This window comes from Pseudomyrmex gracilis, unplaced genomic scaffold (genome assembly GCF_002006095.1).
Source record: "Pseudomyrmex gracilis isolate BER0280 unplaced genomic scaffold, ASM200609v1 scaffold_79, whole genome shotgun sequence".
Classification (NCBI taxonomy): Eukaryota; Metazoa; Arthropoda; class Insecta; order Hymenoptera; family Formicidae; genus Pseudomyrmex; species Pseudomyrmex gracilis.
In genome coordinates this window covers 334,431-348,909 of record NW_018020663.1, presented here as the reverse complement: position 1 = coordinate 348,909, position 14,479 = coordinate 334,431, and the positions used below count along the sequence as shown (strand labels likewise).

The following is a 14,479-nucleotide window of genomic DNA, read 5'->3' as shown; positions in this document are numbered from 1 at the left end:
CGTATGGTTCGTTGCTTCTTCCGCACACGCTTCTAATTTTCTCTCGTTACTCTCTCCAACTCGATAAAAGATAAAAAAAAAAAAAAAAAAAAAAAATTTGAAAAAATTTCTTGCCTCGCGGAAAGTGAGATGTGAAATGTCGTTCGCATATAAATGAACTCTTAATTGGATCTATGTATTTAACGGATCGGTTTCTCTTTCTCTTTCGGCTTCTCTCTCGTCCGGTTGTATATTTCACACTTACTTTATATTTATAGACATATTTTTCTAATCAAAACAAATAAAAGTATCGGATCATTAAGTTTGACCCGATATATATAATTTTTTATTTATATTTATTTGTAGCGCATTTTTTTTTTTAAATTAGATCTCTTTAATTCACATCTATACTCGACGTGAATCACTCCGGTAATACATCCGGAATTACGAGATAATATATCCGAAACTCTCTCTCTCTCTCTGTCTCTGTTTATCAGATGCATCGACGTTACGTACACACATCGAGCCCGGATACAAATATAGTTGTCCCAGATTCTGGGGCGTGCACACGCCGCTGGCGAACCTCGGCGATTTTTCACGTTCCTTTTTCCGCCGCGAGGAACGAGGGAGGAGACCCGTTACTCCCGAGAGAGCAAGCACGTTACTTCTCCCGAAAGGAATTGCTTCAACAAAGAAACGGGGGGAGAGGGGGGAGGGGGGATCTCGGCCCGCGTACTCGAGAAGAAGGAAGGTGGGTATCGTGGTTCGTCTTTGAAACGAGGCGCTTTCTCCGTTACGAGCAAGCCATCGATCGCGGTCCATTATTCGATTGCCGCACAGAAACGTGTACACGCGACGACGGGAAGGGGAGGGGAGACGACATTGAATTAACGACGAAACGTGTCGATATCGTTAACTCGCCGAGTATCGATTTATTTAACGCACACATATATAGCCGCGGCTCTTATTTACCCCGCCGATATGACACGGCACACTATGATGTTTCTCCTCATCTTCATTTTGCTCCACTGCCGGACATCCGGCGAAAGTGAGGAGAGGAGACTTTCTTCACTCGGTCAACAAGAGAAAAAGCCCAATCGTTTGCCGTTAATATTCCAGTCGCGGTCGTATTTAAAATCGATTTTCTTCGCCGCGCGTCGCGGGAATTTGCTTCCCCGATTATTGGGAAGGGAACAAAATTGGAGAGATTTCTGAAATTTGATTTCTACACGATGCGGGAATCGGAAATGAATCCTGACATCGCGCTGGAGCGAGCATATGCAATCTCATCTGAATATCGAATATCGAATACGGGAAATTCAAGGATTCGGATGTGTTCTTTACACGCGCGAGAGACCGCGGGGAGAGAATTTGTGTGTGTGTGTGTGTGTGTATTTTCAAGAAATTTATTTTAGAAGTACAAGTATGAATATATTTACCCCGTCGGAGAAAAACAGAATGCCATTTTTCAGGGGTTTTAAAAGCTTGACAGATTTGTTTATGACACGCGGCAGTTCTTGAATTCGCATTTTTACACGTCGCCGACACACAGATCCCCCACGCTCTCACGTACACGTGTTTTTATAATTCAGAGCATCATACTTAATCATCGCTCATCCATTTGCGTCCGAGGATATAATTACTGGACTTCGTTAATATATATATATATATGTATACACACACACACACACACACACACACACACACACACATATATATATATATATATGTATAATAGCACAAGCTGAACATGTACACACAGCATGATTCATTGTCGGATAAGAGAAAAATTTCGCGAGAGCGTAACGCGCGGTTCCATGGAAAGCGCGTTACGAGGCGTGTCGGCGGAATATGAAATTTTGTATTCGCCCACGGTTGAAGCTTATCCTCGCTTCTATTAAATGTAATATCGCGTGCGCGCCGCATCGGGGATTATGTAGATTTATATCATGAGAGAGAGCTGAGCGAAAGAAAAATACGTTTCGTAACAGCCAGGTTCTTATTACCGGGACGTAAAATTCAGAAGCACAAGCGTTGAGAGCATTAAGGGAGATATCGCACACATCCCCATGATGATGAGTTATAATGAGGTTGTTTCTTTTTTTTTGTCAAGCATAATTTTCCCGAATCAAGTTTCCGCCGAAAAATGTGCACACACGAAAAAAAAAAAAAAAAAAAGACTCGCGAAATGAAACGTTTGGTAAAATCTTGGAGAAATGTTTTGATATGCAACTTTTCTGGAGAGTCTCCGTGGAATTTCCCGAGGTTTTTTTATGGAACAAAATTTCCCAAGATTTTCAAGTTTACTGCAGTTTGTTAGATAAAAAAAAAAAAACGAATACTTATATAGTGGTTTAAAAAAAATGTAAACGCAATTAGTCTCTCTCGTTGCATTTATATTACTTATACATTTTTAATTCGACGTGCGCATAGTCGGTGGTGTGTGTAAATCACACATCGCGCGCGTATAACAATAATAATAATAAATTCTCATGATTTCCTTCGAGAATCATACCGGCGTGTCAAATTCCAACGTTATCTGATATTCTTTAACAAGCTCGAAATTAGTTCATCCACGCGGATAAACCCATATTTGTGAGAAGAGCCGGGGGACGAAGGAAGACAGAGCTCCGCGTTAACCGGAGCCGCCAATTAATTAAATACAATTGCGCAAAACAGTAAAGTAGTCGGTGCCGACGATGCAACGAACTGGCCGGCAACGAGTGGTAGTTTTGCGGATCTCTCGCTTAAAACTTTTGTCCCACATTCCGTGTGACGTTTTTTTTTTTTGGTTTGCATTCGTCATCAGCACATGTGGCGAAGCAGGATGTTGCAATTGACCGGCAAAAACCTTTTGTTGCTGACAATTCGGTGTCGTTTGTTTTTATTTTTATCGCTACGTTTGTTTATTATTTTCAGTAACTTAACTCTCTCTCCAATGTTTATATACATTCTATTTATAAAGATTACATAAAAAAAAGTTTTTATACCGTTTTATCATTATGATCTCGCGATGAGTAATTTTATTCTCAAAAAGCTTTCTCCCGTTTTCTTCTTCTGATTAAAATTTCAGAACACAAAATTAATTTTATGGAAAATATTTCCCGCTTCTCTCCGGATTGAGAAATCAATCAATTTTTGTTGACCGAATAATTCGCGTAAAAGTCGCCGCTTTCACACCAAGAGGCGATGCAATCTCACTGATTTCGAACAAAGTTATAATTAAGACGAATAATTCAGAAACTTTCGCAATTTGTGTTAAACACTGGAAACGGAAATCCGATTATCGTCGATTTCAACCGATAAAATTATCTCTACCTAATTGTTGCGCGATTAATCCCATTCAACATAACAACACGCAACGTTTCACGTTTTTATCTCTCTCTCTCTCTCTCTCTTTTCTCATTTTTGCAACGGAGAGATATAAGTGAAAATACTGCTCTCTAGTCGCGGCAACATTATGCTAGACACCGGAATTAGACGATTAACGCGAAAAACTTGGAGGATATTTCTCGGGGGCTCGGCTCCCGCGAGCGCTTCGTGAGACTCCGTCGCAATTCAACGTATTCTGGATGGTTCCATCAGCTTTCCATTTTTTTTTTCCTCCATCCTTCCTGCTTTTTTTCCTCGCGTCGCAATGTTTGAATTATAAAAGCGGAAACGCTCGCGCGTGTAGTTTCAGCGGTGGGTTATACACACCGACAACCACGTAGGCTATCATTCGCCGTGTATGTGTGTGTTTACAACGAGACGTTTCTATTAAACATGCAGACGGCAGACCGGAGTGAGTCACCCTCAACGATCGATTTCGGTTAAGCCGTTACACCTGCCTATATCCTTCCCGTTCCACGCGCGATGGCGACGAACAGGTACGAGCTAGAGAATGAGAGAGAGAGAAAGAGAGAGAGAGAGAGAGATATGGAGATAGAGCGCAGACACCCGCGGAGATTCCTAATTTCCGTGGGGCCGGAAGTCCCGAACGTGGAATCGAACAAACCTTCCCGTAAATAGACAAGAGCTACGATCGGTTCTCCCCGTTACACAAACGGAAATTATTTCTTATCGTGATAACGCTAATTCTCTTCTGTCCTTCCCCTCCTCTCCGACATGATTTAATCCATTTAGAATGTTCCGGTCCAATTACATTGCGAATATTGCTGGAAATGCAGTAATACAAAGAGACATCTTTGTGTGGAAAGCTAAATAGATAATGTGACTCGAGGGTTTCGGTTGGAAAATAAAATCGAAATTAAATTGCTTTTTTTTTCTCGCGCGCGCGTACGTACAGCAAAATCGATAATTTCATAAGTGTGAAATCGAGCTTTTCCACAAACAAGTTTGGTCTCTTCAAGAAAGTGGCGCAATAAATGTTTTATCGCTCCTCGAGAAACTTCGATAACGTTTCTCATCATATACTATATATATAGTACAGGCTATTTCTCCTCACATGGTGAATCTCAAATTGATTCCACACAGAGGACGCAATCTGGAACATTACCGGGTTTAATTACGTTTGCGAACGTTGCTACCGAGTATAGCGGAAAATTATATGTAACAGACGGCCAATAGATATTGATGCGCCCGCGGCGTAATGAGACTCTCTTCAAGTTCCGAACTTTTTTTTCGAATTAAAATTACACGACAGCAAGTCTCTCTCCGTAACACACAGATATGTCGCCGTAAAATCGATCGTTCTACAAGCCAACTATATAAGTATGATATCGCATACCCGTGAAATCGATCCGGTGAGCGGAAAATACTGAAAACAAAAGACAGCGCTAAAAAAAAAAAAAAAAACTAAAAACTAAAAACGTGCGCGGCAACGAGAAAATATTATCTTCGTTCTAGCGCGGCAACGCGAGGTCGCGATTTAAACAGCTGATTTATGCGCGGCAACGCGAACAAGATCGGCATTCGCCGCGCTCTGTATAAGGCGGAACCTTGGACGAGACAAGGACACGCGCGATAAAATTATCTTAATTCGCAATGGAGGGAGCGAAGGCGATTTTCTTCATTACAATCGCAATGTGGTAATTTATTTTCTCACCATATTAACGCGACGTGAGAAAATGACATCAATTACGTCCTTCCCCCTCCCCCCACATCTTGCGAATCGCACGACCTGTATGCGTGTGTACGTACGATCGTAAATTTTACGTCACGTATCGTAGACCACTGAAACGGCGATAATGTTGTTCTTTATGTGCCATTCGATACGTCAAGAGCCGCAAAGTGAATGGCCGAGAACACCGCCAAGCGGTGTTATAGAGGTTGAATGAATCCTCGATGCCCTCTCTTCGCCTTGCGACGCCCGATAATATTACGCTCGGCTCGAGAGATCGATTAACGATAGACGGCTGTTCGCGGAAAAGCGGTTTAACACACCGCTTGAATAAGGGAGGGGGGGAGGGAGGAGGAGAGGATTGCGCCAAGTATGTACTTACAACTTTCGACGGGGTGTGCACTTTGTACGTGCCCTGATGCTGGTGGCGTTCCTGATAGCCGACCGGAATTAGATCGGTGTTCAACCGAAGGTCGAGAATGCGATTCACGCCGTCCACGTTGAAACCCACCGTCAGCACGTCCGCGTGCTCGGTATCCTGAAAAGAGAGAGAAAAATATCGATTTTATGAAAAGATTACCGGCCAGGATTTGTCTTAGTCTCTATTTAAGCGCGAAATTTTGCACGAATTTTCTTTCGTGTAACTGCGAAAACATTTTGTGAGATTATTGCGCGTGAGATAGCGCGTCTATATAAATGAGAAATATGTGTATCGAATATATGAGACGAACATTAATCAAATCAGTATCAGGCTGCTCTTCAAACCCTGATGAAGTGAGCTGTAATGTTCACGAAACGTCGGTACAAAAATGACACTAACGCGGTTCAAACCCGAAAAAACATCTTTGTATATTAATTAAATCCGTTTGCGGTAAGTTACTCGAAAGAAAAAAAACTGAAACGAAATTAATTTTGAAACTAAGAATGAAAAGGCCAATACGAGCCGTTCCCAGGATGTTGTGCAGGAATAAGCGTGCATGTACGAGTATACTCGTATATATATATACACATGTATGAATTCACATGTAAATTATTTTTTGAATTGAAATTTCAATTCCTAAAATCATATAGGATGCTAGATTTGCATCTCATATATGAGAGATCACAGATACTCCTCCAACTAATTTGAAAATATTGCAAAAAAAAACTCCATCATGAAATTAATTTTGTTTTACAAAGCATAACAAAAAAACTATTGTACAAATCTAAAGCATTGATTAAAAATAACATTTCGAAGAAAAGGTACACCGAAAAAATTATATTCTCGTAAGTAGAAGATTTTATACTTAAAAAATCTTCTTACAGATTTTAGATGATATTCTTCTGAAATTAAGAATATATTCTTTATTTAAGAATATAGTCTTTTTCGATAGTGAGATATATATGTTTTTCTATAGAGGCTTTTTATATTCTAATCAGTATATATTCTCATCAATATTACTATTTAGAGGATTTTCCTCTTAAAATAAGAAACTCTTCTTGGCGCCTATTTTAGTATAAAATATACTTAAAGTAAGTGGGATATCCTCAAAACAAGAATACAATTTTTTCGGTGTATCTACAATTTGTATTTGAAATGTAAATTAATATGATTTAATTTTATTTTATCTTAACTTTGAGAGAACGATTTGTTATTACATATATCAACGCGACTCCGATAACGATCGGAAATTGTCACGGCCGATTCTTTATTGTCGAAAAGTCGGAACTCAATCGCGACACCTGTTGCATTAATAGCGCCACCAAAACCATGCTTAGAGAAAAGAAAATTTCTCTCGTGAAAATTCAGTTCTCGAGATCGTTGCATCCAGCAGCTGCAATTAACTTTACACTCGAATGGCTTAGCTTTCTCTGACGTGATGAAACCAAGTGACTGGGTATCAAACAAGCCGAGAATATCGTCGTCTTCGTGTTAAAACAGGAAACCGGAAGACGTCGATGGGAGTTTTATTCACAATGAGAGCAAGAATATAAAACAGCGGAAAAATTAAAAATCTCGAGTATAATAGCGTAGAAATTGTCAAAAGTGAAATTAGACAAGCGCTTGGCGCGCACGCGTAAATGTTATATGTAAAACTGCACAGTTCTTTCAATAATAATTTTTATTTAATTAATAAATAGAGAATCCTCTTGGGCTCTTAGGTTTCTAAACTAATAAATATATGTGTATACGAGCAATAAGAGCCATTCGCAGGATATTGTGCAGAAAATATGCGTAGATATATACAGGATAAATGGGGGTATTATGGCCATATGGAAAAGATGGTAGACTGTAATTTCATCAATAATTGTTTAATAGTGCATTTTTGTAGCCATTCTTAAAGATAATCAGTATTTACAGTAGTTTATGTGCGTACACTATTTAAAATAACAATATTGTGAAAATTATATAATATTTTTACTTTCGATTGCCTGCAAAGTTTTACGTATGTCCACTAAAAGCTGCTGTAACGTCGAATAAATTACAGTTAAACTGCCGTAATCAAAATTACATACATAATAAAGGTATATAAATTGTAATATAACCAATAATTTGTATTTTCATTTTCATTATTTATTTATAAATACTATGTTATCTTTTTCTCACACTTCGGGAAAGATGGACCATTGTTTTTAAAAAAGTTACATATAATTATACATATATATATATCTTTTTATGACTAGTATAATCTACAATATGTAATCATCGAAATAAAAATGTTTTTTTTGCTAATTGTTTTTATGGTTCACATAAAGTTGCGTTTCATAATTAAAAAAATACTGTGCATGAAAACGTTAACAACAATATGTAATAATCTTTTACGTATAATATAAATATATCGTATTTAACACATAATTACTAAATATATAATTAAATTACATAATTATAAGTTTTACTTATATCTTTTACAAAAGAAACATGTATGGCCATCTTTCCCTTAAAAGTTGGGTAAGATTGCCAATACATTTTTAATATTTTATATAATATTAACCTTTTCGCTCCGGGACTGGTCCGTATATGGACCAGCAAGAAAAACGAACGTAATAGATGTTTATAAGGTCAATTTAATGCACTAAATTTAGGAAAAAAATTGAAAAAAATCCTGGTCACTTCTTTGACCTTCAAAATTAACTTTGAAGGGGGGGGGTAGCAGGTTATTATTAACTTTTTCAGCTAAAATGCGAGGTCAATTTTAAAGGAAAAATCCCCGGAGCGAAAAGGTTAAATTTCTGTTAAGTGTTTTCTCTTTAATTTCGATAGTTATTATTACTTTAAGCTTCAGTGAAGTAAAATAAAAAAACAATATTAAAAAATAACAAAAATCAAGGTCTGTTTTTTGCATTTAAAGAAAACTGTGGCCATCTTATCCGGGGTTTACCCTACATATAATAGTAAGGAAGTGGCCAATTCGAGGCAATAACCAGATCTTCGTCTCAATATACTTCTTTATTTTAAAAAAGTTGACAAACGTTCCGACCCTAATTTGGATCTTATTCAGTGTACTACATATAATAATTACACGTATAATAATTATAGATTATATTAAACAAATAAGAGTCCAACGCAAGGGGTTGATAACGCGTATTTCAAATTACAAGATTTAACACTTACCGTACTTATATACATATATATATGTTCACGTGTAAATAATAATAATTTTTATCTTTATTGTTTAGCAATAAAAAAAAAAACAAAACCGATCGAACAATCTCACGATATCTGAGTTACGGAAGATAACGTAAAAATATATATAATTTATTTTTCTGCATATTGAAATTCTGAGCTAGTTTAAATCGCGACGCAAACGAATGCACGAATTCAATCTGTAACCATGTGCAAATTCATCAATGATGCGACCAACTGTGCGTCGCGTTTGTCGTTTGCGGCACACGATTAACCCAATTCTGTCATACCGCCGAGTGCGAAAAGCAGTTAGAGCAGTTATTAAATTACGATTGCGAAGCTCAAAATTCATAAACTCACCCGGCAAAATTTCTCTTCCCCCCTTTTCCCCGCCACTTCTCGGAGAGGATCGTACGCGTGGCGAGTGCGAAATGAATTTGCAAATCTCGTTTGCGCCGGAGCGCGCGCACGCGATGTTTAATTCATGGGAGAGGGATATATGTATCGGGCGTACTCTTTTCCCGCGAAAAGCTCTCTCTCGGTGGAGAGAAACGGAGGGTTCGGGTTGTGCCGCGCGATACCTGGCTGCGCAAAAGTGTGACGCCGGCGCTAAAAGCGGCAAACAGTCGGCTCGATAACAAGCTCGTTAATTTCAAACGACGACAGCTCGGATGGATTTTTAGCCGGGCGGGCGCGCGCGCGCGCTTACATCACCGGAAATTAAATTTCAATCTGTTCGCAAGGTGTGCCGATAAACAGGTCAGATTCGAAAATAGAAACATGCTTTCAATCAGCATAGATAATTGTCGACGCCGAATAATTTGGGAGAGAGTTTGTTGTTTTCTTTATTTAAACAAACATTTGTTTTTTTTCTCTGTCTTCGAAAAAAAAATTTATTATATATTTAGTAATTATATATTTAGTAATTATATATATTTAGTAATTATATATTTAGTAATTATATGTTAAAAAACAATAAATTGTTTTTTCGAAGACCGTGTTTTTCGAAAAGAAAAAACACAAAATTTTTGTCCGTGCGATTTTTCCTTTCGCTGTGATACGCGGTCGCGTCTTGTGTACGTAGCGAAGTGTGTGATTGTGAGAAAAAGAGACAAAAAGGGAGTTCTAGCCGGAGTTTAGTTAATCAAGAGCCGTCGCTGCGACCGACGTTGCGCAAGCTTGCCCTGGGACCGCGAGCGATCCTTCGGGGCTGCGTTTTATGTCGAGTTTACGTTCTGTGCAATGCAACGTCGAAAAGAGTGTAAAAGAGAGAAACTCTCGCTCTTTAACATTCTTCTCATTTAATACTAACCATCTTATCGTCGCCGGACAAGTCGAGCAGAAAGCGCGACTCTTAATTGCTCTCTAAGTGTCGTTTACAACTGAAATTGTGGACAATAATTACTGGCACAACGCAACAAGAAACACAACCGTGGAGGTTTTCAACGCTGTAAACACACGCGGAAGAAAACCCATAGACGTATAATATACAGACTGCGCGTTTAAGGCTGAAAAGATGTCTTCAACGTTGAGAGAGACAACATACTTTGAATAGTAACTCTTTCTCTGTCTATCAATGTCTGTGGTGGGATCAGGGCCTACTGTTTCATACCACCTATAACCTACCATCACCCCTTAATCTCTTTCACTCTTCTTCACCCCTACTATTTTTCTATCCCCACTTTTCCACTACTATTCTATCAATCAGCGAAGACTTCTTTTTCCCCCACTACTTCGCTAGACAAAGATGAGGTTACTGTTCAACACCAGCTGTCTCTCTCAACGTTGAAGACATTTTCTTAACCTTTTCGGGGATTTTTCCTTTAAAATTGACCTCGCATTTTAGCTGAAAAAGTTAATAATGACCTGCTACCCCCCCCTTCAAAGTTAATTTTGAAGGTCAAAGAAGTAACCAGGATTTTTTTCAATTTTTTTCCTAAATTTAGTGCATTAAATTGACCTTATAAACATCTATTACGTTCGCTTTTCTTGCTGGTCCACATATGGACCAGTCCCGGAGCGAAAAGGTTAACATGGCAAAGGTAGGGAACGCGCAGTCTATATATCGTCACTCCCTACGTATAATTACATAAGTGTCACATATGGGATTTTCAGTTTATTGTGCATAGTGACACTCAGAAAGTCATGTTCTTTGTGGTCACCAAGTATTAAAAAAAAATATTCATAAGTATGGTAAAAATTTAAAACCGAAAGATCCCTTAACTAGAGAAACTTATATGAAGCTTTAAACTTTTAAACTGCTCTCCTCTAAAATTTGCGTTTTGGAGTTACGGGATTATACGTAAGGAGTGACGATATTATACGTCTATGGAAAAACCGAACAAGAGCGTGTGCGCCTTCACATGTGAATTATCGATTAACATTATTGCTCTTTTGAGCAAACAGGCGAGATACAAAAGAATACAAATGAGAAGTTTTTGGGAGAAGAGACGATTTCAGAACAAGAGTTCCCTAATTGTTTCTTTGGACAAAATAATCCCGTCGCTATACCGCGGACAACAATTGCGAAGCACACACACACACGCGCGCGCGGAATGTGAATAATTTTCTCGGATTAATGTAATATCGCTACAGAGAGGAGATTGCACAAAATTGAAATGTCACGGAGTCACATCGTCTGCAAGTGTACACGAACACGCCGAGCGTTCGCCGAGCTGATACGAAATTCAATTTCGCATTATTTTAAGTGCATATTTTATCTCATAACAGAAGCCGCGCGGTAAAAAGGAGCATTACGAAAATTACTCGTCGGGAGTACAAACGACACCGGCGGCGGCGGCGGCGGCGCGTGAATGAAGAAAATGAGCCAATTTGATAATGCGCTAAAAAATACAATTGTCAAACAAACGTCGAGCTCTTCGTTATGCTTTTACATCTAATTTAACTGACAGCGTAAGCACGAATAAAAATGAAAATAAACGAAAAACAAAAAAACGCATAATCCGAAATCCGCGCGCATAATAAACAGCGAATTTTAATTACGGATTTGCGCATTTGTTGTTGTTATTGTTTTTTTTTTTACATCTTCCTAATTATCGAATTGTCCGTCGACGTACGAATTTTCGAGAAAACGAGCAAATTGGGAAGTGAATCTCCGCAAAGTGTGTAATATCCGCAAAGCGGCTTATACTATCGCAAGACAAATGGCGCAGTAACGATATTTCTTAAGAAAACCGACCGTCCGACGAGATAGCGGGAGGGAGAATGCAACACACTGTAATGCCGTAACGTCCGACAGTGCGCTCCTTTGAAATCCTTTCAGCGTCGTGTATATCATTGTCCAGTGACAGTTAGCAATCTATACTTGGCCCGCGGCCACCGCGGAAACCGTTTTTGATATCATACTCCGAGGCTGCAGGGCTGCTACAATGGCATGACCCGTATTTGTCTCTCCCTCTCTCACACACACGCGCGCGCGCGCGCGCTCGCTCACTCGCTCGTACGTTGTGTCACCGAGGGAACCAAAATATCGCTGGGTCACGGCTATCAATTTCCAGAGATCCATCGCGCCATATATCTCTCAAATGTAAATCTCGTTAATAAAATACCAGAACAATCGGTTAAAGTTAGTAATTTCGAAACCAATCGTAATTAGAACTCGTATTTTAGTGAATAAGCGCGTGAAATTTTACACAACGTGCATTTTCCAGACAGTACATACTATATGTATAACGATGTAGGATTATTTTTGTTTAAAAGAAATAATCTCCTCTTGTCCACAATGATATGCAGAACAAAATAAACTTTATTAACAATTGAAAATAATTGCTTAGCTTATGAAGTTACAAAAGTCACTCGGCTCAAGGCAACGGAAAACAACTGTTTATTTTCTTGCTCGTCGAACGGTTCGGCCGAGACAGAGACGCAGCTTTTGCTTATTGCGTCGTCTACAATGAGAATTTAAGCCGTAAGACTTAAGCTTTAAGAAGGTATAAGACCCGTTGTCACCATCTCCGATTAACTTAATCGGTCGATTATTTTGTTGGAATCGCCAATCATATTGGTCGATTGACTAAATTGACCAATCGCAATTGACTCGCAATCGATCGGTAAGTTAATCGTAGATAGTGGAAACGAGCCTTATACCTTCTTAAAGCTTAAGTCTTACGGCTTAAATTCTCATTGTAGACGACGCATATCGCTTGTTTTTCTCGCGTCAAAGATATAGTTGAGTATTCCCACTCTCTTGTCAAAATTACTTAGCATTGACCACCAGTTTTCCAACGATCGCTCGATTCGAAAAGAATCTTTCGCGTCGCGCTCAACGCCGCGACAATGGCCTAACAAATCGACATCCCACAACGATTACATGAAATTTAAAAAAGTTCGAGAAAAAATAATTAATATTGTTCTCACAATTATACGCACTTGCAAAGATTATAAATTTTTGTTTAGAAAAAATGTTTTAGCGGCAAACTATCCAGCAATGATGTATTGTTTTAGACTTGGTAAAAAGTTTCACACGCATTTTACACACCGAAAAAATTATATTCTCGTAAGTAGATTTTATACTTAAAAAATCTTGAAGATTTTAGATGATATTCTTCTAAAATTAAGAATATATTTTTTATTTAACAATATAGTCTTTTTCGATAGTGAGATATATATGTTTTTCTATAGAGGCTTTTTATATTCTAATCAGTATATATTCTTATCAATATTACTATTTAGAGGATTTTCCTCTTAAAATAAGAAACTCTTCTTGGCGCCTATTTTAGTATAAAATATACATAAAGTAAGTGGGATATCTCTCTCTCCTCAAAACAAGAATATAAATTTTTTCGGTGCATAAAAAGATAAAAAATAGTCACAGATAAAAAAAGCGAGATTTATTCCGCGCGATACAATGTGACAGGATAGACAGAATGAGTGGAAGGGACACTTCAAATAAGCGTCTCATTTTCTCTGTAATGTCATCGAAAGCGGCTGAGAAAGACCCCGGAAGTTGCCAAGGTAAACGACGACGAGCTCGCGAAAACTTCTCAACGAACACTTTTTTTTTCTTCCTCCTCCTCCTCCTCCTCATTTTTTTGTGTGTTAGCGCATTCCAAACAATTTACCGAGCGAATTCAACAAACCGCATCAGCCGGCTGTCAGGATTAAACAGACAGAGTCGACGATAACCAACTTTTCTGCGGTCCGTCCGTGTTGGAATTCCGACCGCTATCGTTCGCGCGTTCGCGAACGAGAGAAAAATTCACGTGAAGGTTCTTCGTAAAGCGGGTAAACCAAAATAAAGTTAATTCTAACGGAGGAAGAAATGTGTCACTCCGGAAAGTAAAACGGAGCAGAACGTTTAAAATGAGGAAGAGCCGAAAGCGTTCTTCCAGGTACTGTGTAAAACACACAGCTGACGTAGCCCGTACGTTTCACAGCCATTGTGACTCGCGTCCGCGGAACCGCCCTAGAAATTTCCGCGGAATACCGCGCGATTGCGGTCCGTGCGCGTTCGAATTCTCCTTGGGAATTCGAATTAGGAGAAGAAACGTTTTGAGACGCTTGATCTTTTCTTGAAAAAATTCCAGTCAGGAATGTGATAAAACGCCGGCCGCTCCGGAAAGACGAATCCCGCGCGCCAAGTGCTTGCGGGGATAACACGCCGCACAATCATCCGAGACACTTTTTAATTAACTTGACGATATGTGCGGACCGAGATGTGTCACCGCATTATTTTTATAAAATAAAGTGAAAAAAAAAAAAAAAAAAAAAAAAAAACGAGAAATGGAAAACATACGGTCGCGAAACTTTGCACATTTCGAGAAAAATGACAAATAAATGATTCAATTAATTTTTAAATCGCACTAATCATTCAC

At 38.7% G+C, this 14,479-nt stretch overlaps 1 protein-coding gene across 1 annotated transcript in view; it reads right to left on the bottom strand.

Annotated features, from left to right (window-relative positions):
* Positions 1–14,479, bottom strand: part of LOC109855041 — a 115,683-nt gene that overhangs the window by 14,598 nt on the left and 86,606 nt on the right. The window contains exon 3 of the mRNA XM_020428826.1: positions 5,424–5,579. Coding sequence (XP_020284415.1) covers positions 5,424–5,579 — 156 coding nt within the window. The remainder of the gene's footprint in view (positions 1–5,423; positions 5,580–14,479) is intronic.